Source organism: Nannobrachium achirus (genome assembly GCF_963921795.1).
Source record: "Nannobrachium achirus genome assembly, chromosome: 22".
NCBI lineage: Eukaryota > Metazoa > Chordata > Actinopteri > Myctophiformes > Myctophidae > Nannobrachium > Nannobrachium achirus.
Genome location: NC_137829.1, coordinates 37,104,786 through 37,127,148, shown reverse-complemented (window position 1 = coordinate 37,127,148; position 22,363 = coordinate 37,104,786). Strand labels below are relative to the sequence as shown.

General features: G+C 43.2%; 2 protein-coding genes and 1 long non-coding RNA gene across 3 annotated transcripts in view; all 3 read left to right on the top strand.

Moving 5' to 3' along the window:
• Positions 1-2,505, top strand: part of LOC308308106 (lactase/phlorizin hydrolase-like) — a gene marked incomplete at both ends in the record, with an annotated part of 89,929 nt that extends 87,424 nt beyond the window's left edge. Inside the window, 1 exon segment of the mRNA XM_080753474.1 lies at positions 2,286-2,505. Within this exon segment, the coding sequence (XP_080609600.1) occupies positions 2,286-2,505 (220 nt within the window).
• LOC308308325 overlaps positions 1-22,363 on the top strand; it is an 839,845-nt gene that overhangs the window by 504,544 nt on the left and 312,938 nt on the right. The gene's annotated exons all lie outside the window — the stretch shown is intronic.
• Positions 1-22,363, top strand: part of hdac4 (histone deacetylase 4) — a gene marked incomplete at its 3' end in the record, with an annotated part of 312,733 nt that overhangs the window by 22,691 nt on the left and 267,679 nt on the right. The window contains exon 2 of the mRNA XM_080753473.1: positions 2,263-2,541. Coding sequence (XP_080609599.1) covers positions 2,520-2,541 — 22 coding nt within the window. The 5' untranslated portion in view covers positions 2,263-2,519. The remainder of the gene's footprint in view (positions 1-2,262; positions 2,542-22,363) is intronic.

Below are 22,363 nucleotides of genomic sequence, written 5' to 3'. Positions count from 1 at the left end.
CATGCCTCGTCGCGCTCATTACCTCTATGGTCGCGCTGCGCTAAAAAGTGAATCTCTCTCAGCTCCATAGTCCAAAGTTCTGTACAGTAGGTAAGTTAAACTTCCCACTAAGTTGTGTTTGTTTCTCTCTCTCTCTCGCTCTCTGTGTGTCTGCCTGCCTGTCTGTCTGTCCGTCTGTCTGCATCAGGCGCAGCACCGACTCATACAAAAAAAAGAAAAAAGACAAACGACATTCCGTAGGCTAAATCAATGCATTTCTGTGATCGCACAACTAAGAAAACTAACGGGGAATAGCCTACCAGAAAATAATAATAAAAATAATAATAGTTTGGAAGTTGCGGATGAGGATGGATGTGGATATATTAATTGGCTAATATAATTAATGCGGTTGGATAATGGGCGGATAATTAATTTGCGCGCATGGATTCGGACGACATTAAAAGCCTATCCGCGCATCACTAGTGTACAGAATGTTCGTGTGCAGAAGAGAGACTGAAGTGTCTTGAGGTCATTGCTAACGTGCTGCGGTGCGCTGTAAAAACACAGGCTAAACATAGGAGTCTGTGGCTGAGAATAGCGTCGCTGTGGCTTTTGATGTGTCGAGGGCTTGTGTCTCTCGCCTCATGCCTTTGCGGATCCATCAGTCGTTTCAACACCCACTTTCAGCACCGCTCCTCAAGTCATTGACGTGTCGACCGTGCACACACATCAATCAAACACGCGCAGGAGGATAAATCTGAGACGGAGAGTCGAGCATGTTGGAAACCTCATGCCGTTGTGGCAGCACGCAGCTTTCTCACATTCCTGATCCCGTGCGACTGTCACGATCGTGACAGTCGCCTGCGGCGCTCGGGGGCGAAGAGCAGGACCAAGGTCCGCTGGCCTTCGCGCCGCTTGGGGCTTCGTGGACCCAGGGGGGCCTCGTAACTCGTTTGGGCTTCGTGGATACAGGGGGGCTTCGGTAGCCGCTCGCAGTGTCGTGGACAATAGAGCGGCGCACCGCCTGGAGTACGTTGTTGTGGCGACCGCTTGCTCCGCCCCGTGCCGCACCACGAGTGCTCCGCGTCTCGAATGTGCTGTTTCTCTAATATACTATGACATATATATATATATATATATACAGAGTGTGTGTATATATATATATATATATATATATATATATATACACACACACACACACACACACCGGTGTGTATATTCGATGGCCAAAACGCAAAACCTCCTATCTGAAAAATTCACTTTGTTGAGAAAATGAAAAAGAAAATGTGTTCAACATTAAAACCCATCTACTATTTCTAGTCACATGACATTTCTTGGCAAAATGAGGTTGTCCTCATTTCAAGTGAAATCCAAAAATCATGACATTTGCATATAGGAGGTTTTGCGCTTTGGCCATCGACGGAAACAAGGCCGCAAGGGCTTTTTTGGGGTGTTCCTTTTAGGCAGGGTGTTTGACTGTACTTGTACTGTTCTACATTTTTGTCTAATAAAATATTGAATCAATCAAAGTCTCTGTCGGGTGGAAACCTCATATGTCCAACACTGTTACTTTTCACTATTCAAATTCAAAAACGACAAGCTCAAAACGCAGAGCTTCACACCATGTTTCGAGATTGTGGATCCTCTACTTTTGATACTTTCGTGTGACGCTGTAGTATGACCAAGTAGAACGTTAATTTGCTAAACACAAAAAGCCCAACAATGGTGATATATTAGTATATTGCCCAAAAGGAGACCGTGGCAACAGTAGCACAACAGCAATTCATAGACTTTACTGAGCTTTTTTGCTGTTGTTGTATTTTATATTTTATTGCACTTCATACGTATTCATTAGCCATCTGTGGTTTTATCCAGCCTATATGGTTCTCACAATAAAGGGGAAGGTGTAAAAAGGTTCTGCCAGTCATATACGACTTTCGTTAGTCAAACTTCCACATTGTCAGTGGAATATTGCAGACGCAACGGTTTAGATGTGCTGTTTAGATCTGATATTTCCACTATTTTTTTTAATCAAATGTACTGTACAACACTTTTCAACGGATTGGAAAATGGAATGGAAATGATTCTGACGATCATGCAAGACTATTGCGGTTATCTCAAATAATTCCGATCAGCGATCAGCCGATTATGTACTGATTCTTTTTTTTTATATATCTCTGTCTTTGTTACAGATTTCACAATTATAAAACAGACATATCAGGATGTACCATAGATTATGTACTCATTCTGACGGGCCTAAATGTTTGTATCTGTCTCTTGCAGCTCGCTTAAACTGGGCAACACAGGAAGGCATCCAGCCGCCAGATCACACCTCCGAGGTGTCCCCCGGCCACGCATGAGAGCGTGGTAGCTGCCACCTGGCAGCAGAGACTCGGCCAGGTGGCCGATGGTGGTCACGTAGGCACACTGAGGACCTCGCTGCCAGGGCACCCCCTCACCCGCTCTGCCCTCGTCCTCCTCCGCTCACACCTCCGCTGCTGTCACGTCTACCAACGGTGGCATTGACCGGCGCCATCGCCATGAGTTCCCACAGTCGGCCAGGTAAGATGTCTAATGGTCTCAGTACGTATGGGAGAGCACAATGCGTAGAGTCCAAGATTCCTTGTTATCTAATGAGACTTTCAGTCCCGGTCCTCAGGAACCTCTGGTGCCGTTGGTTTTCAATCTTACCAGGAAGTTAATTGTGCTCACTTGGTGTCTTGTAATTCCTCATTATCATAATACTTTTTAATGGCAGTCAACTGATTGGAATAACGTGTTCCTTCCACACGCTACGTCCTACCAGGGAAACTCCCCCCTGTCAGGTGATAGGAAGCGGCATGCTCACTCCTCATGCATTGAAGGAAGCATGAGCTCATTTCGAGGCTCTCCCCAGGTTGGCAGAGGTGAGAGTAGCACCCAGGATTACAGTTAGGCAATTGGCACTGGGTGAAAAATGGGTTACAAAATCATATAGGATAAAAATGTAGAAATAAAAAATATATATATACTCTGCTTCTTGTTCCTTTCTCCCCCCAGCCATTAAAGGCTTGTGTAGTAAACAGACATTTTAACAACGGCTTTGTTATTATTATTATTATTCCTCACTCTGGGTGATATAGTTGCTGCCACCTCCTGAACAGCTGCAGAAACCCTAACCTGACCCTGACAATAAAATAAAATGAATCTATTTAAAGACGACATGGCCACAGATATGATAGCGAGTAAGTAAACCAGCCTTCAGTGATGGCAAAATAACAGTTTTCCTGTGTTTGACATTTGAGATAAGGTAGTGCTGTTTGGATAAAGATTTCTGGCCGTGTCTCAGACATTGAACGTGGTGATATTTACTGTGGAGTCTGGAGGCAGCGGTGGAAGGAATGAACTTGTACTGTAGACACTACCAAGCCAGACGACTCTCCGCTGCCAAAGCCTTGACATTGTTTTGGTTAATGGAGAACCATGCGGCTTGGAAGTATTGCATTGCGACGTTTCTCTGTCTGGGCTAGGTAGATGATGATTGATTGCACCTCAGCGACTAAACCAAGTTGGCCTTTTAGATCGCGGATTCCCTGCTGTAAAAGCTCTTCAATCTTCCGTAAGCGAAATGAGTCTGAATATGGTCAGGCAGAGCTGGCAGAGAAGGCTGTCATCTTGTGTCATTGTTAAAACAACAGTCTTGTTGCAGCTACTCCACTCTGTAGCATGGTGCCAGGCAGGGACGTGCAGAGAATTTTAGGGTAGAGGCAGGAGCTGAAATTTCTAAAAGGCCTTTTGGTGAAAATCTCGAAAATAGCAGACCTCCAAGCGTGTTGACGCGTTGTGAGCTTGGAGGTCGGCTATTTTCGATGCTTGATTTCTACACAGAGAGGGCAATTCTTTCAACATGAGATGCTGCATTCAGGAGAGTTTGGACAAGGCAATTCTCTTGAATGCTGCCTTCAGGTATGCCATGGAAAGAGGGCATTTGCATTTCTTTCACCATAGTAAAAACTGTATTCATGATCTGGAGAGGGCACTTTTTACAGACGGATAAAAGGGCAGGGGCTCAAGCCCCCTTTGATGTCTTAATGTGTACACATGCCTGGTGCCATGCATGTCTCTGTGTGCGCATTACTTTTCTAGTGGTTCATTGTCTTAGAAACAACAGCGCCAACAACTAAAAAGTTCTCCCCCAGAACAAGCATCTGTGTCGTGTAGTGCCAGGAACTGTTCCATTTCGTATAGTAGCCTATATAGTTTTAAGCTGATTCTTTCTGACTGTGCTTGACAGACAACGCACACTGGCACATTGTTAAAGATGATCTTGTTTCTGTCAATCCGTCACACAATATAAGTTTTGCTGTCTCTCTCGCTCTAGTTTTTGTGCTCTGCAACCCGCTGGCTCAAGTAAACAATGCAGAAAGGTAAACCACAACCGCTGGAGCTGTGCAGTAAACTGACAGCTGGCAATGCGTGGGCACGTCCAATGCCCACGTAGTTTAGAACTGAAAAAGGCATTGTCGTTTTAAATCTGAATTATGAGTGATAATGTTGACAGTAGTTTCTATTGGCTTGAAATTCCCATTGATGATATCATTGGTACTAGAGAACTCCTCCCCAGTGAGACGCAGAGTGACTAAACGGAAATTGTACCAGAATGTGTGGTCCAATTATATGCAGACAAGTGCTCCTTTAACATGTGGTGTTGCTGTATAGAAAAGTTAAACAAATGTATGTGTCCTGTTCCCGTATTTAGCTGTGTATGGATCCCTACTCCAGTTATAGGCCAAGCCATACAGTTTAGTTTGCAACTAGAAATATAAAACCCAGACACCCAGTGGTCATTAGTGAGTTTGTAATGTTATGATGGTGTATATATCATCATCTCTCCTTTAAGGCCTGCCTCATAATACGATATGTTTTCCTTGACAGTTTCCTGGAAGCAGTGAATCAGATTAACGATTACACGCTGCTTATCTCTGCATGTTTTATTGGTTTCCGGTAAGGGAGGAAGTTATCAAGTAGCCATTTTTAGAGGGGCCCCTGTTGATGAAAAGCGCACAATGCCTTTTATACTCTGAAATTTCCTCAGTATTGCCTGCCGTTGTGCAAGCTAGTGCTTTCAGCATGTCTGATACAAACCTTATGTTCATTCACATTGTTGTCATATGAGGTACAGACAGAAGGCACACAAGTATGTATCTGTATTTTTTTTTTGCTTTTGACTATTTTACGACTCCTATGTTTTTGGTGTAATTTGAATGAATATCAAGTCTTAAAGTTTTGTTTTGTTTTGTGTTTGTTTCTACTTGATGATGCATTGTTGTTGCAACCATACTTTCTGTTTTGGAAACTGGCTTGTGAGCTACTCAGCGACCAGACGGTGGTTGGCGTACAATGATCGAAGAGTGGAAGGGTAGAAGCTTTCATCTTGCAGCCATGTGGCCTTGTGCAGTACTTGTGGTATAATAGATTCACCAAAGAGGCACTAGGCACATACTGGAAATCCAAGCAGCATTAGCAATAGACATTGTGCATCTTTTCAGATCAGGAGAAAATTTCACATTTTAGAATAAATGTAGATTTTGTCTTATAGTGACATAAACAGAGTGCAAAATTTCCGATTTACAAACTTGCAACGGGTTGCATTGTGATACATTGTGAGCTTGAGCTTGTAGATCAATTTATTTGCCAGCATTGTACGATGAAGTCCAAATAGGGGTTAAATGGTGAATCTATATGAAAAATAGAATAGAAAAAAAAAATGAATTTGTTTTCTTGCCATTTCTTTGAAAAAGATCACACCCAGTGTGAAGTGAGCGGTGCTTTTGAGTTAAGTTCATTAAGTGTGGGACATGCATACGTACTTACAAACAGACAAAGCCAGATGTAGGAACGGTTAGCACCGCTCGAAAAGTAATACTAATAATATATATATATATTTAAAAGTATCCAAAGTATTCTTCTCGTAATCGCTAAGAAAAGAACCAACAATAATTCAACAATCTGTATTCAGGTTTCAATAGCTGTGTGCCCTGCAGCAGCATGGCATACTGTACATAATACAGTATGAGCGTGGCTGTGTGTCATCTGAATGATGGACTCTGGAGATGGAAAGAGTGCTGTGCGGCGAGAACTGTTTGAGTCTTCCGGTTGTCATGGGAGAGAAAACGGCACAGCAGTCAGCCTCATGTTTCCCAGCGTTCCTCTCAGCTTTAATTCGGGTATGGCCAAACACTGCGGTGGTCCAAAACCATACATGGAGAGTATGTCAATAAAGGACAAACCATGAATAAAGGTTATGGTGGTGGGACTCAAATACGGAATGTTTGGAGTGTTCTCCAGTTTTTTCGTTTTTTTTTTTTTTTGTAACCGCCTTTTCATTGGTGAGATTTCTTTCTTTTTTTCCTAGTCCAAAATGGGGGACTGGCAGAACAAAAATATCATCGTTGTCAAGTGGAAACCTTGTATCTCCAAGTTTCAATTTGTATGTTCTTTTGCAAAGTAAAGCCCTGCTTCATCATACAAGGCCGTCGCACAAAAGTAGTGAAAACAGCAGATCTACAAGCACACAATGCCTCGCATCGCGAGGCGTTGTGTGCTTGTAGATCAGCTGTAAATCATTTTTAAAATGTCAAATGCAAAACGAACGGTTTTGGACATACAAGGTTTTCACCCGACAACGACGATATGACAGTGGATGAAGAATGGTGGTCTCTCGAATTTAGATCTGAACACCGCAGCTCCAGCGGATGCATTCATCCCCTTCCTCTTTGTAGCGCTTGTTCGGTCGTCAATGTGACAGCATGACATAATCATAAGAGTTCAAACAAAATGTTGACTCAGGAAAATGAAGCAATTCCTCACATTCATGTCCCACGCAGCCCGAGATCTTCTGTAGTGGTTTTTGCATTTAGTATTTTGCGGGCGCCTGCTGCTGCCCGTCAATAACACAAACGGGGGAATGCAGAGGGTGAACTGGTCAGTGGTTTCTTTGCACGCTTAGAAAATGGATTCATTGGGGTGTTTAAACTCGACCAATGACGGCTAAACATGCTGCCTACGCAGATGCTTCTTCTTTTTTTTTTTTGTTGTTGTCTGAATCACAGCCATGGAGCGGTTCTGGCATTTGGCGCTTTCTGCTGCTGCATCTACTGCTAAAGGCTTGGCCGACAGATGTAGACCCAGACGCAACAAAAGCCCGATTGTGTCCCCACTTCCCGAGCATGCTTTGGCCTTCACGGCCATGTTCAAGGCAATGAGGTCACAGCCATTGATTAATTGTTGTCGCGCTATTGGCCCAGTGCAGGGCGATTAGTGTTGCCGCTGGTACCTTTAACCCCTCGACGGCCGTGTGAGCAGAGGGCCAAGGGCTTGTGCGTCACACTGCGCGCATGCAGCCAGCCAGACCCTTTTTTAGCAGTGGTTGGGAAAAAAGTATCTTGCATTCTTTGCTTGAGAAAAAGTACCAGTACCCCTTTGAGAGAAATGGTCTGTTACATGTTCGGTATTGAGTAAAAGTACAAAAGGTATTGGCAGCCAAAAAGTAAAAGTACCGGTTACTCATTATGCAGATTGTCCTGTTTCAGAAGGCGTATAAAATGTTTTAGAATAGTTTGTAAATCTACAAGCTCACAACGCGTCACAATGCGACGTGTTGTGAGCTTGTAGATCGTCTATTTTCAAATAGCCAAAGTTTAAAAGGGGCCTCTAGTGGTAAATGTCTTGTAATGATAATCAATATCTACAAAGTAACTCATTTTCAAATAATTGTTATGGAGTAAAAAATAGTTGTAGTGGAGTAGAAGTAAAAGTATTGAAAATTGGAAAATACTCCAGTTAAGTAAAAGTACCTAAAACATAATTGAGTACATATACTCAGTTATTTTATCACCTTTTTAGGCTGTCCAGATATCCATGAACAGTGCAGTCAGAGGCTATGTGTTACATTCTCTCCCTGAAAGAGGAGATTCACTCATTCTCTGCCTTTGTGTGTGTGTTAGGGATGGGACGATAAGCGATACTATCATTTATCGTGATAAAAAACACGATAATCGTATCGTGGAGATTTAATGTATTGTGATATCGTCCTCCGTCATGCACTGGGATCAATTCCCCTTTTATTTGCCGAGCTACATATCCGGTACCACTTAAACCCTCTATAACTGGTAAAAGGTACTTATAATATACGTAATGTTCCGCCCCAGAATAATGGATGATGGGGATATTTTGATTATTGCGATAATATCGTAAATCGTGATATCTTTGGTCAAAATAATCGTGATATGAAATCATCCCATCCGGTGCTTTCTTTTTTATTCCTTACACTGAAGATGTTGAACGTTTTTGAAGAGGGAGGGAGAATGGGATTTGAAAATCATTGTTGTCCACCGTATTTGTTTTGAATTATTTCCTCCCATTTTTCCACTTATTTCACAGTTACATCATCTGCCTTGCTTTTTGGATCGAGAATGCACTCTTGGGCCAAACTGAACAAATTGTCACAACATTTTTAAGTGCAACCAGGATTCGTGAAAATGATTTTAGTTTTTCGTCTTCTCAGTTTGTCTCAACAAGTGAGATTTTTGTTTTAACCCATTTAGAACGGGTACTCATTATTGTGTATCATTATTTTATGCTTTAACTATTTAAAAATAGCAGATCTACAAGCTTGTAACTCCCAGAAGACAAGACTCAATGCTCCTTGAATAAACTAAACAACCCCTCCAGAACTGCCTTTGGACGGCACAGAGAAAAGATACATTTGTTGGTATTGTTTATTTATTTATTTGGCGTTCTGACGGGTAGGGCTGTCACGATTATTACTTAATCATCTGATCGCAATTATTTGAGGTAATCGCAATTATGTTGTCATAATCGTCATAATCGTTTCCATGTTGAGAAATGTTAATATACTGTAGTTTCAAACACTTTCAAAAAGTAGTGGAAATAGCAGATCTACAAGCTCACAAGCTCACGCGTTGTGAGCTTGTAGATCGGCTATTTCCAATATCAATGTTCTTTTTTAAGTATAAAGTTGTCACATATGTCGGTAAATTATTTGTACATTTAAGTTATGTGTCATAATTGCCAGTTGCAACTTCAAATTGTCAACGACAAATACACAATTAAATTGCTAATCGCAATTTTCTACCACTTTTTGTGGTCACATGTTCAGATACTGGATTCTGATTGGCTTAAAACAGTGGTAAATCAGTCAACAACCTTGAGTTGGCTCATGGACCCCGCCCACTGTTGTGTTGCAGTTGTATAACTAAATAACCTTGCAAGTTACAACTGTGTTTCTTTCATTTATATGGTAGAAGTGGTAGAAAAGCAATTTACCATTCGAGGGTCATGGGTTATTGGCTGATTTACCACTGTTTCAGGGTTGTTTGGCAGAATTGGCACTCAGCTTCGCCTTGTGCCACAACCCTGAAACAGTGGTAAATCAGCCAACAACCCACTCCCTCTCATGGTAAATGGCTTACATTTGAGTGACAATTAATCGTCATGTAAAATGTCATAATCGTGACAGCCCTACTGACAGGAAGACTTTCATTGAGTGTGAAAGGTTTTCTAGAAATAATAAATAAACCGTATTGTGATAATCCCACATCAATGTGACACAGCCCACACCTTCTGTTAGCAGTTCATTTTTGTCCTTGGTACCGCTTCTCTACTCCTAAGTATGGCCAACCACTTTTTACATATCTGACAGCTCATCGTTTCCCATTCTAAAACCGCCATCCTATTTAGAACACTGAAGGGCCTTTTGTGTGACTTAAACTTGGGTGGCAACGGCTGGCTCGGTGACACGCAACTTGGCATGTTTCATTTTTGAGCAGGGTTCTAGCCATGGGCCAAGGCCTTGCAAACTTGGACACACAGACACAAATACAGTACACACACACACACACACACACACACACACACACACACACACACACACACACACACACACACACTCTGTCGTTTGAGCCAGACACCCTCCCTCCTCTCCTCGCTCTCTCTCTCTCCCCCTCTCTCTCCCCCTCTCTCTCTCTCTCCAGCAGTGGTAATTGCTGGCAGGTCCGTGCTTTTGGGGGGGGGGAGGCGTCTTGCGTCAATAAATCGTCATGAAGGGCGACTCCCCTGCCTGGAACACTAACAGAAAAAGGGGGCCTGCTGCTTCTGGAGGCCTCAGTCAGCCTGTTAAAAACCCTTTCAGGTCTAGAAAAGTGTGCCAATGAGAATGTTCTTGTAGGGTTTAGTAGGTGTTGGTACATTGTGTAGCAGTCTCTACACTCATTTATTTTCCTTTCCTTTCCTCAGCTCTAATTTAGGGCATTTATTTTGTAGGCGCTTGATTTGACAGCAAATGTGTTGGATATGTCAAAGCCTAGTGTAGTGTTGGTACAATGTGTCGATGTCGGGTTACTCCTAATCTCAAATCAAGAGTTCCATCAGGGTGAAAATGATTGAATCATGGATAACCAATACTTACTGTAAGACGGGGCTGGCAGTGGCTCAGGAGGTAGAGCGGCTGCTGCTCCCAGTGGCGTCCGATCTACAAGCTCACAACGCGTCAATTCGCGCCGCGTTGTGAGCTTGTAGATCGGCTACTTTCACTAGTTTGGGTACCAGGGTCTTGCGCTAAAAGCTTTGGGAACCACTGGGTTAGTTGGTGTGTCAGTGCCTCATGATGGAGGCATGCGCAGAATGCCAGGTTGCTACTGTGTGCTTCTGCATGCCTGAGAATGAAACCTGGGAAGGCTCTTTTCCCCTCATGCAACTATCTAAGGCAGGGGTTTTCAAACTTTTTTGCTACCGTTCTTTGATCCCATGTGTGTGAAGATGTGTTGTGCTCGCTGTGCCTTGTGCTTCCTGTGTGTCAACTCACAACATGATACAGGGACGTGCTGGCCATTGGGAAAAGCGAGACAACTCCCAAACAGCTGGTTCATTCCCGGCCGGTCCAGGCCGGCCATTAGGAAAAAAAATACAAATAAAATGTCGGCCTTCGTTCCATCTTGGGGGCTGGGCGGCCAACAAAGTAAATCGTCACTGTCGGGCAGAAACCTTGTATCTCCAAGTTTCAATTTTTTTTTTGTTTTCGCAAAGCAAAGCCCTGCTTCATCATACAAGGCTGTCGCACAAAAGTAGTGAAAACAGCAGATCTACAAGCACACTGCTTGTAGATCGGCTGTTTTCACTAGTTTAAATCATTTTTTAAATGATAAATACAAAAGAAACGGTTTTGGACATACAAGGTTTCCACCCGACAACGACAAAATATAACTCATGTAATTGGCCCACTGGCTTGTCACTTGTCATGATCTGAAATGGCAAATCCAATGAGGGCGTCTCCAACTCCTTTTCCCGGGCTGAATCAGGGGCCCAGCACGTCCCTGACATGATGTGAAGGAAAATGAGGATGTTCCCAGTAGGGATGGGACGATAAGTGATATTATCGTTTATCGTGATAAAAAACATTCAGGATAATCGTATTATGGAGATTTAATTTATCGTGATATCGTCCTCCGTCATGCACTGGGATCAATTCACCTTTTATTTGCCGAGCTGCATATCCGGTACCATTTAAACAGTCTATAATTGAAAGATACTTATAATATACGTACTCTTTTTTCACACTCTATCAAATGTCTACAAGCTCACAACGCGTCGCAATCTACAAGCTCACAACGCGTCGCGTTGCAACACGTTGTGACACGTTGTGAACTTTTATATCTGCTATTTTTTGGCAAATGTTCTGCCCCAGGATATTGGATTTTGATTATTGCGATAATATTGTAAATCGTGATTTCTTTTGTCACAATAATCGTGATATGACATTTTCATATCGCCCATCTCTAGTGCCCAGTAGAACCATAGGACGAAGACGACTCCGAACTTGGCTGCTCCATTAATGCAAATGTTTGCTTTCCTCTAATAATAATTACTTAATTCTGCAATATTTTAATCGTCTCGCTCCAATTGTTTTATTTAATTGAATTGTATTTGCAAATATACCATTGGTTAAATGCAGCAAGTGTAACAACATACAGTAATTGTGCGATCAGAATATCAATATATGTAATCACTCTAGACATAATACTGTTGCTTAACTGGGAAGGACTGAGCTGTTGGTGGAATGGCATTTGGTCCTTTCTCTGTCTCCTGATGCACATGTAAGCTGGCAGCACCAGGTTTGCCTGGCAGAGAGAGAGGGGAGTTCGCTAGCGAGGAGTCCATTTTGGGGAAGAGAAAGAAAAAACATACAAACAAGAGAATGGCAGTTTCTAAGCTCCCCCGAGTCCTCTCCAGACTGTTGATCTGCGGCAGATGGTTGTGAATTATTTATGTCAAGTTTGGTGGGAAGTGTGCAGCCAAGTTCAGATTTTATCCCAGAGATTATTCCATATCGGAGATCAGGGGCGTCACACCAAATTCTGGGCCCTGGGTACAAGGATTCACTGCGGGCCCCCCATGAATGTTAACTATTGAAAAATCATGAAAAAAAATCTGTGCAAGAAACCTATGTTTCCATGTCAGTGGTGCTCAAACTTTTTCATTTGAAGAACCCCCAAAATGATATGTATTTGGCCACGGACTCCCATCTCAAAATATTTACTTCCAGGGACCCCCCAGAAGCAAAATTTGAGTTACAAATGTTCGCTTAAAAAATACATATATTCCAAGATTTTCACACATTCTCACGAGTCGACTTCAAAAATAGCAGATCTATAAGCTTGCAGCGCGGCACTTGGTGCCGCGCTGTGAGCTTGTATATCTGCTATTTTTCAATAGCTAAAGTTACTAGGGCCCCTCCACCTTGGGCCCTAGTAACTCAGTCCCACTTTTCCCCCCCTTGTGACGCCCCTGTCGGAGATGGAGGGGGGAACTATGATTGAGGGAGTTGACAGGGGAGTAAGCGCCTCAGAGAAAACAATGGAAGGTAAACAACCGATGCCAAACAAGGCCGCAGTAATCCTTTCCTCCAGTGTGACTGGTGGAAGGAGTGCTCCTTCTTCATTACCTGGGATTTAAGGCTTTTACTTCTACGGCTGTTTTGTTTTCCCAGTAACTTTTTAACTTTCTTGTGGAGCGTAATGTCATGAGAAATCAACGAGAGACCAATGTTTGTCTGCGTAATGCTTTTTTTCCCTCTGTTCATGGGCACGCTGCTTGCCTCCGCCGGCTGTGTAACCAAATTTGTTTGCTAGAGCAAAACAGAGGTTTTGAGTAACCAATTTCAAGCTTCAGCCACAGCGTTAGAGGGAAACCAAAACCCAGCCACAGTACAGTGTTTTAATACACACTGACGGTTTTCCTGTGTGTATTTGAAGTATGAGAGACTCTTTAAGTCTTTGTCGTTTGCCCTTCCTTCTCTTCTGTCACTCTAATTTCCTATCTCTTCCATTCTCTCTGTCTCTCTTGGTTTTAATCGTCCGACGTGTAATAAGGACGTTGCAGTATGGGCGATATCAAAAGCCTGCAGTGCTGGATTAGGAGGGACTGGCTAGCGTCTGGTCCAGGCCGCTGGAAAGTGGAGCATAATCTTCAAAAGAGGAGCTTAACCCCTCCTGGCCTATGCTGATGATTCCTCATTTACAGGGGCCACAGTCACAAGGAAATGGCCCAGGGTGTTAATTGATATGTTTCAGTCTGCGGGTTTTTAAAAGTCGGCTAAAGATGATTGAAGACAGTCAAGGCAGAAGGCATTATTGAAGTTAAGTTTTGCTGCTCTTTAGAGTCAGATAGAACTTGCGGAGAGGGCTTTCGCAGATGGCTGACTTGCACTTGAGCTGGGCTGTTCTTCTTTTAGCTTGCAGCCCTGTGAAGAAACTCGCTTTTGCTCACAGTTAAAGTGAGAGTGGATACAATAGCTCCCCCTCATATCTGCACTTGATGCAACTGCGCGTCACAGAAATGTTATTGTTCTCATTCATCCTTGGCTCTGCAAAGTTTTCCTCAATGGAAAGATGGATGCACAGGCGGAATGAGAGGAGTACCAGACTAAACAGAAGCCTTTTACAGAACAATGGCAGCCACTGTGGAGTAATAAGATTACCGCCTCGTTATTGTCTTTCGCTCTGCAGTTTTCCAGAATATTCCATTGGAGTAATCTCATTGCCAGATGAAACAAGTGTGCATTTAAGTCTTTGGAGGAATTTATTAAGCATTCAAAAGATCTGCTCGCCGGAAGGGAAGATGACAATTGAATTAGGGCTTTGTGCTCAAATGTGTGCTATTCTTGAGCTATTCTTTCTGAAACGGTCAAAGATTCATTGATTTTCTTTCTTTCATGCACTTTAATGAAGAATAGTCTATCTTCGCTGTCGGGTGGAAATCACCTATGTCCAAAACTGTTACTTTTCATGAATGGAAAAAGGTACCTGTGGTCCAATGGATCCAATGCTGTTATTATTTAGTCATAAACTCTTGTTAATCTTTTCATTGGTTAAATATTTATAGAAAACAGTGACAGACTTGACCACTTTAAACACCATTTTGGGCATGTCTCGTGAAAGTTGTAGCAAAACAGCAAAAAATTGGCAATTTCTTCTCTACTTTTGCACGACACTATCATACAGACAGTATCATATCAGACAAAGTATAATATAAAGCATTAATTCATGAAAAAAAAAACGATACAAGGTGATACAAGGTTTCTGCCAGACAGCGACGGCCAACTCCTCGTAGTAAATTGGTTTTGAAATGATGTGAATTAAGAGAACCTGTGTTATGTCTCGCGCTTTTTAATGTCCTCTTCAAACCTGCATCTCAGTGAGGCAGTGTGCCTTGAAGTTTTAACATACCACATGTGCTTGTGCTTGTGGAAAGAACTTGTAATTACATCTCACTGGGTTTTATAGCAGTGGTTGACGCATGATTGTAGCTTAGAAGTGAGGCCATGAGGGGCGGAGCGCCGTCAAAATATGTGGTGGATCGAGCACCCATGCACAGATACAGCTACTGAATGGCCAAGCATTGGCTACTAGGGCTGGGCGATATGGATATACCTCAATATTGTGACGATGATATCATTTTTCAAAACATTAAAACATTTTTTTTATAAAATTGCCCCCAGGTTGGGGGCCTGCATGCAAGTGGCTAAATAGACACGATAAGCCCATTCCCAAGCTGCATCGCAATCTTTCATGGGCAGATGTGACTTATGAGGGCTGGTGTAAATAGTGTGTGCCAGCGGCTACGTCATTGTAGTCCTTAGCGGCCATTTCTTGGGTAAAAACACAGGTGTTTCAATTGTTTGATTGCATAGAACTAATGCTATAGTCTAATCAGAACACCTGTGTAAGGCTGTGTTTACCCAAGAAATGGCCGCTCTTAGAACTACATTTGGCACACCCTATAGTAACAATGAAATTGCCTGCTTATTGTGTCTAAAAAGACATATTTAGCCACTTGTACGCATGCCCCCAGCCACTGAAATCAAAATACTGAAATCGCTGAAACAATAGAAAGCAGTAAATGAAAACATTTTACCACTCGTCTTTTCTTTTCTCTAATTACTGTACAGTCTAAAATATGAACGCTTGTTGTAAAAAAACAAAGCTGTCTATTTATTTTTGACCTTTTCATCCCACGAGGGAAATTCAGTTTGAACATTTTGTTAAAGTATAAAATAGGGCTTAAGTGATTAAAATCAGGAAAAGACAAAACTTATGCCATATGTTGTTAACGCTATCCAAAATCCCAGACGATATAATATTCTCTTGTCACAGCATCGATCGTAATATCAATACATTGCCCAGCACTATTGTTTACCACAACAGCCTGTACAGTATAGCATGTGTATACAGTTCCCAGAGTAGCCCAGCTGTTCCATATCTGTGCAATACTGTAGATGCAGCGATTAGGAACAGGCAGGACCTTGAAGATTACCCCATGAGGACTCACATCTGCTCCCAAGCTTATACCAGCTGAGTATGAGAGGTCAAGTTGACTCCTATTCTACGCCCGTGATTCCCAACATGCCTTATCAAGTACACAGACTCCAGCATAGTTAAAGGAGGGGGAATCCATGCAGGGCCAATACTTTTCAGTCTCCATCTGGCTGAGATGGATCCCACCGCCTGGGTTCAAGCAGGGACGGCAAGGGGCAGAATGGGGACGGGTCAGGTGGGTCTCCTAAAATATGTAATCCTCCTGCCTCTCCGTTGGATGAAATCAAAAGTTCCCGGTGGTTACACAATCCCCTTTAGGTCACCCTGGGTCTCCTTGGGCCGAATGAACTTTTCCAGGCGCTAATCCACAGATAAGCTCCGCAAAGGGAGCCTTTCCAAACTCTTGGCACTCCCGTGTTTACCATAAACTCGACAAAATGCCACATATTGTTTTGCATATTCTTGCCCCCTCACACTTTTATTCAAAAGACACTTATAGAAAATTCTAATTTTCAAGATTTTTCAAAAATAGCAGATCTACAAGCTCGCAGCCGCGCTGTGAGCTTGTATATCTGCTATTTTTCAATAGTTAAAGTTATACTATGTAACTTTTTTTATAAAACATATCTTAAAATTGTCCTAACTATTAAATCGCTAAAGTTTTAGAACCCCCACTCCGTTAATTTCAGCACCAAAAGCCTTTTCTTTATATATTTTCTACTTAGCCGTGACAGGGGCGGGATTTCCCGGCAAAATGACGTCATCTGCATCGTCCGTATACGTTGTGTATACGTTGGCCAATCACATTGCGGATCATACACACATGATACACCACCGGCCAATCACAGTGCATCTTGCGTCTCTTCAGGAAATAGCTTGCTTCAACAGCTTTGTTTACGCTGGTCTAGAAGTCTAGCCTGTAACTCCCCAACGCCTCGTGGCGAGGCGGGCGACTCGCGAGGCGATTTACGAGAAAATTTGTAAACGTAAATGGCGGAGAAAGTGTTTTAAATGTGTTCAGAACTTCAGGTTGCAGACACAACAGCAACACAAAAGGAAGCTGGAATACCCACATATTACAGCAGTGTCAAACCAGGCCACTCGGCTGAGAAGTGCAAGGAACAGCGAAATATGCCCCCTTGTTTAGTGGATAATATCGAGATAATGAGTTTGTCTCCCTCAAATGTTGCAAGCTAAAATAAAGCTCAGTGCAGTTTTGCAACGAAGAGCGAGGGGACACTTGTGGCCACTTATCTTAGCTGCAGCTTATCTATGAATGCTGTCAGTGCAGTCCCGGCCTCTCGTTGCTGTCAACTCCGATAAGGCTATGGGAGTGCACAATCACAGCTTGTATCTGTGCAAACCTCCTCGCTAGCCAGCTGCAAGAAGAAAAATGTCAGCTGGTCTGAACTGCCTGCTGTGCTTAGCTTTTGCAGGGCTCAGGAGATACTACACTAAATTCTTAGAATGTCACAGAGACACATTACTCTGTGTGTCGATAGTATCTTGTGGCTTAGGAGTTTTAATTCAATTCAAAATGCCACTATTTCACGAAGATAGTTGCCACAGCCCCCTACGGTCCGTGTGCACCACCAGGGCCGTTTGTGAGGGGAAAGTCAACTGTGATCCAGCTAAAACAACCTCAACGGCCAGCGAAGGGGAAATGGTGAAATAGTTGCCAGGGCTGGCCATTGTCTGTGTGCTGCATCCCATTTCCTGTGGTGGCAGAGCAAACACACATGTGCAAGCACATTCGCACACGCACGTGCATGCGCAAAATGCACACGCACACACACACACACACACACACACACACACACACACACACACACACACACACACACACACACACACACACACACACACACATACACACACTGGCGAAAATGTTCACATGGCAGTGAAATTAGCAATTAGAACATATCGTCACTGTCGGGCAGAAACCTCGTATCTCCAAGTTTCACATTTTTACATTTTTTCGCAAAGCAAAGCCCTGCTTCATCACACAAGGCTGTCGCACAAAAGAGAAAACAGCAGATCTACCAGCACACAACGCCTCGCACCTGTGTGCTTGTAGATCGGCTGTTTTCACTAGTTTAGTTAGTTTTTGGGTGGTAGACCGCTCCATAGCATGGCCGTGTGTGTATCCGTGTATGTATCTGTGTATCCGTGTATGTATGTATGTATGTATGTGTGTATGTAGCCTGAACTACCACTCAGTGACCAGAGAGGGTGCTCTTGAGTCTAGTCTGAGCATCAACTGCAATATTCTCTCTCTCTCTCTCTCACACACACACACGCACACACACACGCACGCACACACACACACACACACACACACACACACACACACACACACACACAACCACCGCTCAGTTCACACGGGTGTGATTTTTTTAAATGATAAATACAAAACGAACGCTTTTGGACAAACAAGGTTTCCACCCGACGACGACGATATAGTACACACACATATTGAATGTAATGACGAGACAAACTGCTATATCCTGCGCGAATGAGCAGAACGTGTCACTTGAATTCGTTGGAGTGAAGACGAGATGTTGATCTGCCGAGATGCTTTAGTTGGTCACGGTCCAACATGAATTATCACGGTCACCGCCACGTTTTATAATCATCGAGTTCTTGGAAAGAATGTATCATTCGCGACAGAAAAGATGGCAAGAGCAGCAAATGCTTTGTTCCATTTAGTCTTTCATTTAAAAAGTCACACATGAGGTGACATTAAACAAGTTTCTTTCGAACGAGTCAAGGGGTCTACAATCCTGTGTGTGTGTGTGTGTGTGTGTGTGTGTGTGTGTGTGTGTGTGTGTGTGTGTGTGTGTGTGTGTGTGTGTGTGTGTGTGTGTGTGTGTGTGTGTGTGTGTGTGTGTGTGTGTGTGTGTGTGTGTGTGTGTGTGTGTGTGTGTGTGTGTGTGTGTGTGTGTGTGTGTGTGTGTGTGTGTGTGTTGCGCGCACACGCAGCTTGTTTCATGTTGATAAGTCTTCCAAGTTTCACGCACGGACAAGCGAATGGCACAGTAGTGGCGTCCTTGTCCCAATAGGCTGACTGTTGGCGACGAATTGGCTATGTGCCAGCCAGGGAGAGCCATTGTAAATGACACCACTGTCATTAAAGTGTCTGATCCCAATTTCAAGAGCCTCTTGGTGATGGCACAACAACATTAAGTGTGTGTTGCCACAAGGAAGTTCCCATAAGGTTATGGAAGTGAACTTGTGAGTTGTGAATTATCATCTCTTAATTGATCGTGACAAAATATGAAAGTTCTGCACTCTTAAGTGTTGATCCTACTGTACATGACTGGAAGTACTCCATTGATCTGCATAGCAGCTCACAGAACCTTTTTATTAGACTAAATTACCACCATGACAGGGCACTTATTAATTTGCCTCACCAAATGAGACATTACAAACCCACTACAAAAGTCTCTAATAGCTCCCACAGGATTGTGTGACACATTAGAATTCATGTAAATTGTGCTAAAATGTGTTGCTGCCATTAACGGGAACAAACCATTTACATCCAGACTTTTTTTTTTTTTTTTTTGCAACCCACAATCTCTGCCTCCGAAATCTACACGGGAGCATCGGGTTCAGCTGCGCTTGTCATCCGTGAAACGGCACAGAGCGGAGCCTTGTCATCACTCCCACATTCTTAATTTACCAGACGCCTCTCGCAGCCATTAGCATAACCCCCGAAAGCTCATTTGTTTTGCTATCAGAGGCCGATGCCTATTAAGTAAGCACACAGATGAATGAAACGCCAATGGTGCGCAAGCAGCACGTCTGCGAGTTCGAAAAATGAGCTGCAGAAATGCACACGCCGAGAGAGGTTAATGAAAAATCTAGCTCGGGGAAAGCGGGATCCTGCGAGCAATGGCGTGTTGCCACTGACGTTTTATTGTCAGAGGTGGGTTATCGATCAACACCCTGATGACGGGATGGAACTGAATGGATGTGAGAACAAAATCGGTTCGACGGTAGACCTGTCACAATTATTATGTAAACGTCTAATCACAATTATTTGACATAATAACAATTCTTTTGTCATAATCGTCATAATCGCTTCCATTTTGAAAAAAAATCATATATTTTCAAACATATCTGCCATGTGCAACTTGAAAGCCTAAAAAACAAGTAGAAATTTAAAAACACAATTAAATCGCAATTATTTGAGTGACAATTAATTGTCATGTAAAATGTCATAATCGATTTGTGACAGCCCTATTTGACGGTTCTGGCCTTGGCGATGGCTCGCTCTAGCTGTTTAGTGGCAAACGGAAAGAAAAGCCTGTGGTTACTGGGCAGAGATGGCACCCGTCCGTCCGGCCAGCCGGCCATGCTCAGAAAACCTTCCCTGAATAATTTATTTCAATTATAAGAATAAAATGTGAAAGATCTTGAAAAATGTTGAAAGATTATTAACCCATTTAGGCCTATAATTATTGAATGCTTTAACCAGTGAAAAATAGCATCCTAGGCCTAAATGGACCCCTAGGGGGTCCTCAGAGTTACTACAGGGGGTCCTCCAAATCTTCCAATCCTTTTTATATTAACAACTTGAACCCTAGTGTCCATATTCTGAGAACTGTAGCCAAAAATAGCACATCTGCAAGCTCACAGCGCCCCGCGCTTCGAGGTGTTGTGAGCTTGTAGATCGGCTATTTTTGGCAAAGAATACAGAGTGAAAGGTCAAGTGTATTAAGTATTGACGGTTCAAGTGGTTAAATATCTCAAAACACAAATTGACATGAATCCAAAATACACTGATCATTGTGCTGTCAAACAATGAAACTATATGGAATCTATGAACAGGTTGTGGGGGGTCCCTGCTTCATCTCTCTCTCTCAACTAAGGGGTCCTTGGACTGAAAACGTTGAAGACCCCTGTTGCAAAAAGTTGCGGATTCAGAAAAGCTGACCTCATTGAGGAAGGAACCGTGATGGAATTCAGAGACGAAAGCAGAAGTAATTGGGTGATATTTTTGCTCCCAGTTGAAAGGTTCTCCTACCAAGCAGAGAGAGAGGCTATCTCATGGCCTCTCTCTCACTCTCTTTGACCCTTTTGCAGGGGCGTCGCACCACATTCACTGCGGGCCCAGCATGAATGTTCTTCATAGGGGGAGGAGGGGGTTTAACCCATTTAGACTGGGGACGCATGATTACACATTATTTTGTGCTTTAACTGGTGACTTGTTTCCATTCTGGTCCCATGTATTTCACAGCGCGGCACCGAGTGCCGCTCTGCGAGCTTGTAATCTTTGAAATATTTCAAATCCTTCTAAGGTTTTTTGAAAAAACTATGTTTCTATGTCAGTGGTGCTCAAACATTATCATGTGAAGTACCCCCAAAATGTATTTAGCCACGGACCCCCATCTCAAAACATTTAGTTCCAGGGACCCCCCAGAAGCAAAATTTGAGTTACAAATGTTCGCTCAAAAAATACATATATTCAAAGATTTGCACACTCGATTTTTCTAAAATTGCAGCGCTGTGAGCTTGCATATCTGCTATTTTTCAATAGCTAAAGTATAAAATTGTTAAGGCCCCTCCACCTTGGGTCCTAGTAACTCAGTCCCCCCCAGCCCCACCCCCACCCCCCCTTTGTGACGCACCTTATCTCCTGGCCTCTCTCTCACTCTCTGACCCCTTTTGTGTCGGGGGCCTTTCACTCCCTACGTGTCACTCTCGCACGATCCTGATGGGTGGACAAACACTAATGAGGGTTTTGCGATTGAACGAGCCGCAACACGGCAGACATTTCACTTTGCATGGAAACAATTTAATATGCTGGCGCTCTGGGGGCCCCCGCGTGTAGTACACACAAACACCAGCCCTTCTACGGGAATGTTTATTTGACCTGACAAACACGCACTCTGCGAAGGGGGACGTGTGGGCAGGACAATCACATGCTGTGGAAGGAAGGCATGCTGGGTGCTTTGACCCCCGGCAGGCGCGTCACAAGGGGGGTGGGACTGAGTTACTAGAGCCCAAGGTGGAGGGGCCTTGATTATTTAATACTTTGGCTATTGAAAAATAGCAGATATACAAGCTCACAGCGCGGCACCGAGTGCCGCGCTGCGAGCTTGTAGATCTGCTATTTTTGAAAAGTCGTGAAAATGTGTGCAAAACTTTGAATATTATGTATTTATTAAGCGAAGATTTTTATCTCAAATTTTGCTCCTGGGGGGTCCCTGGAGCTAAATGTTTTGAGATGGGTAAACATGGGTTTTTCAAAAAACCTTAGAAGCGTTTGAAATATTCAAAGACAAACACTTTTTCACGATTTTCCAAAAATAGCAGATTCACAAGCTCGCAGCTTTAACACTGAGTGCCGCGCTGCAAGCTTGTAGATCTGCTATTTTTTTTAAATCAAGATTTTCTTTTGCAAGCCTTTGAATATATCTATTTAAAAACGAGCATTTGTAACTCAAATATTTGCTTCTGGGGGTCCCTGGAACAACATATTTTGAGATGGGAGTCCGTGGCCAAAT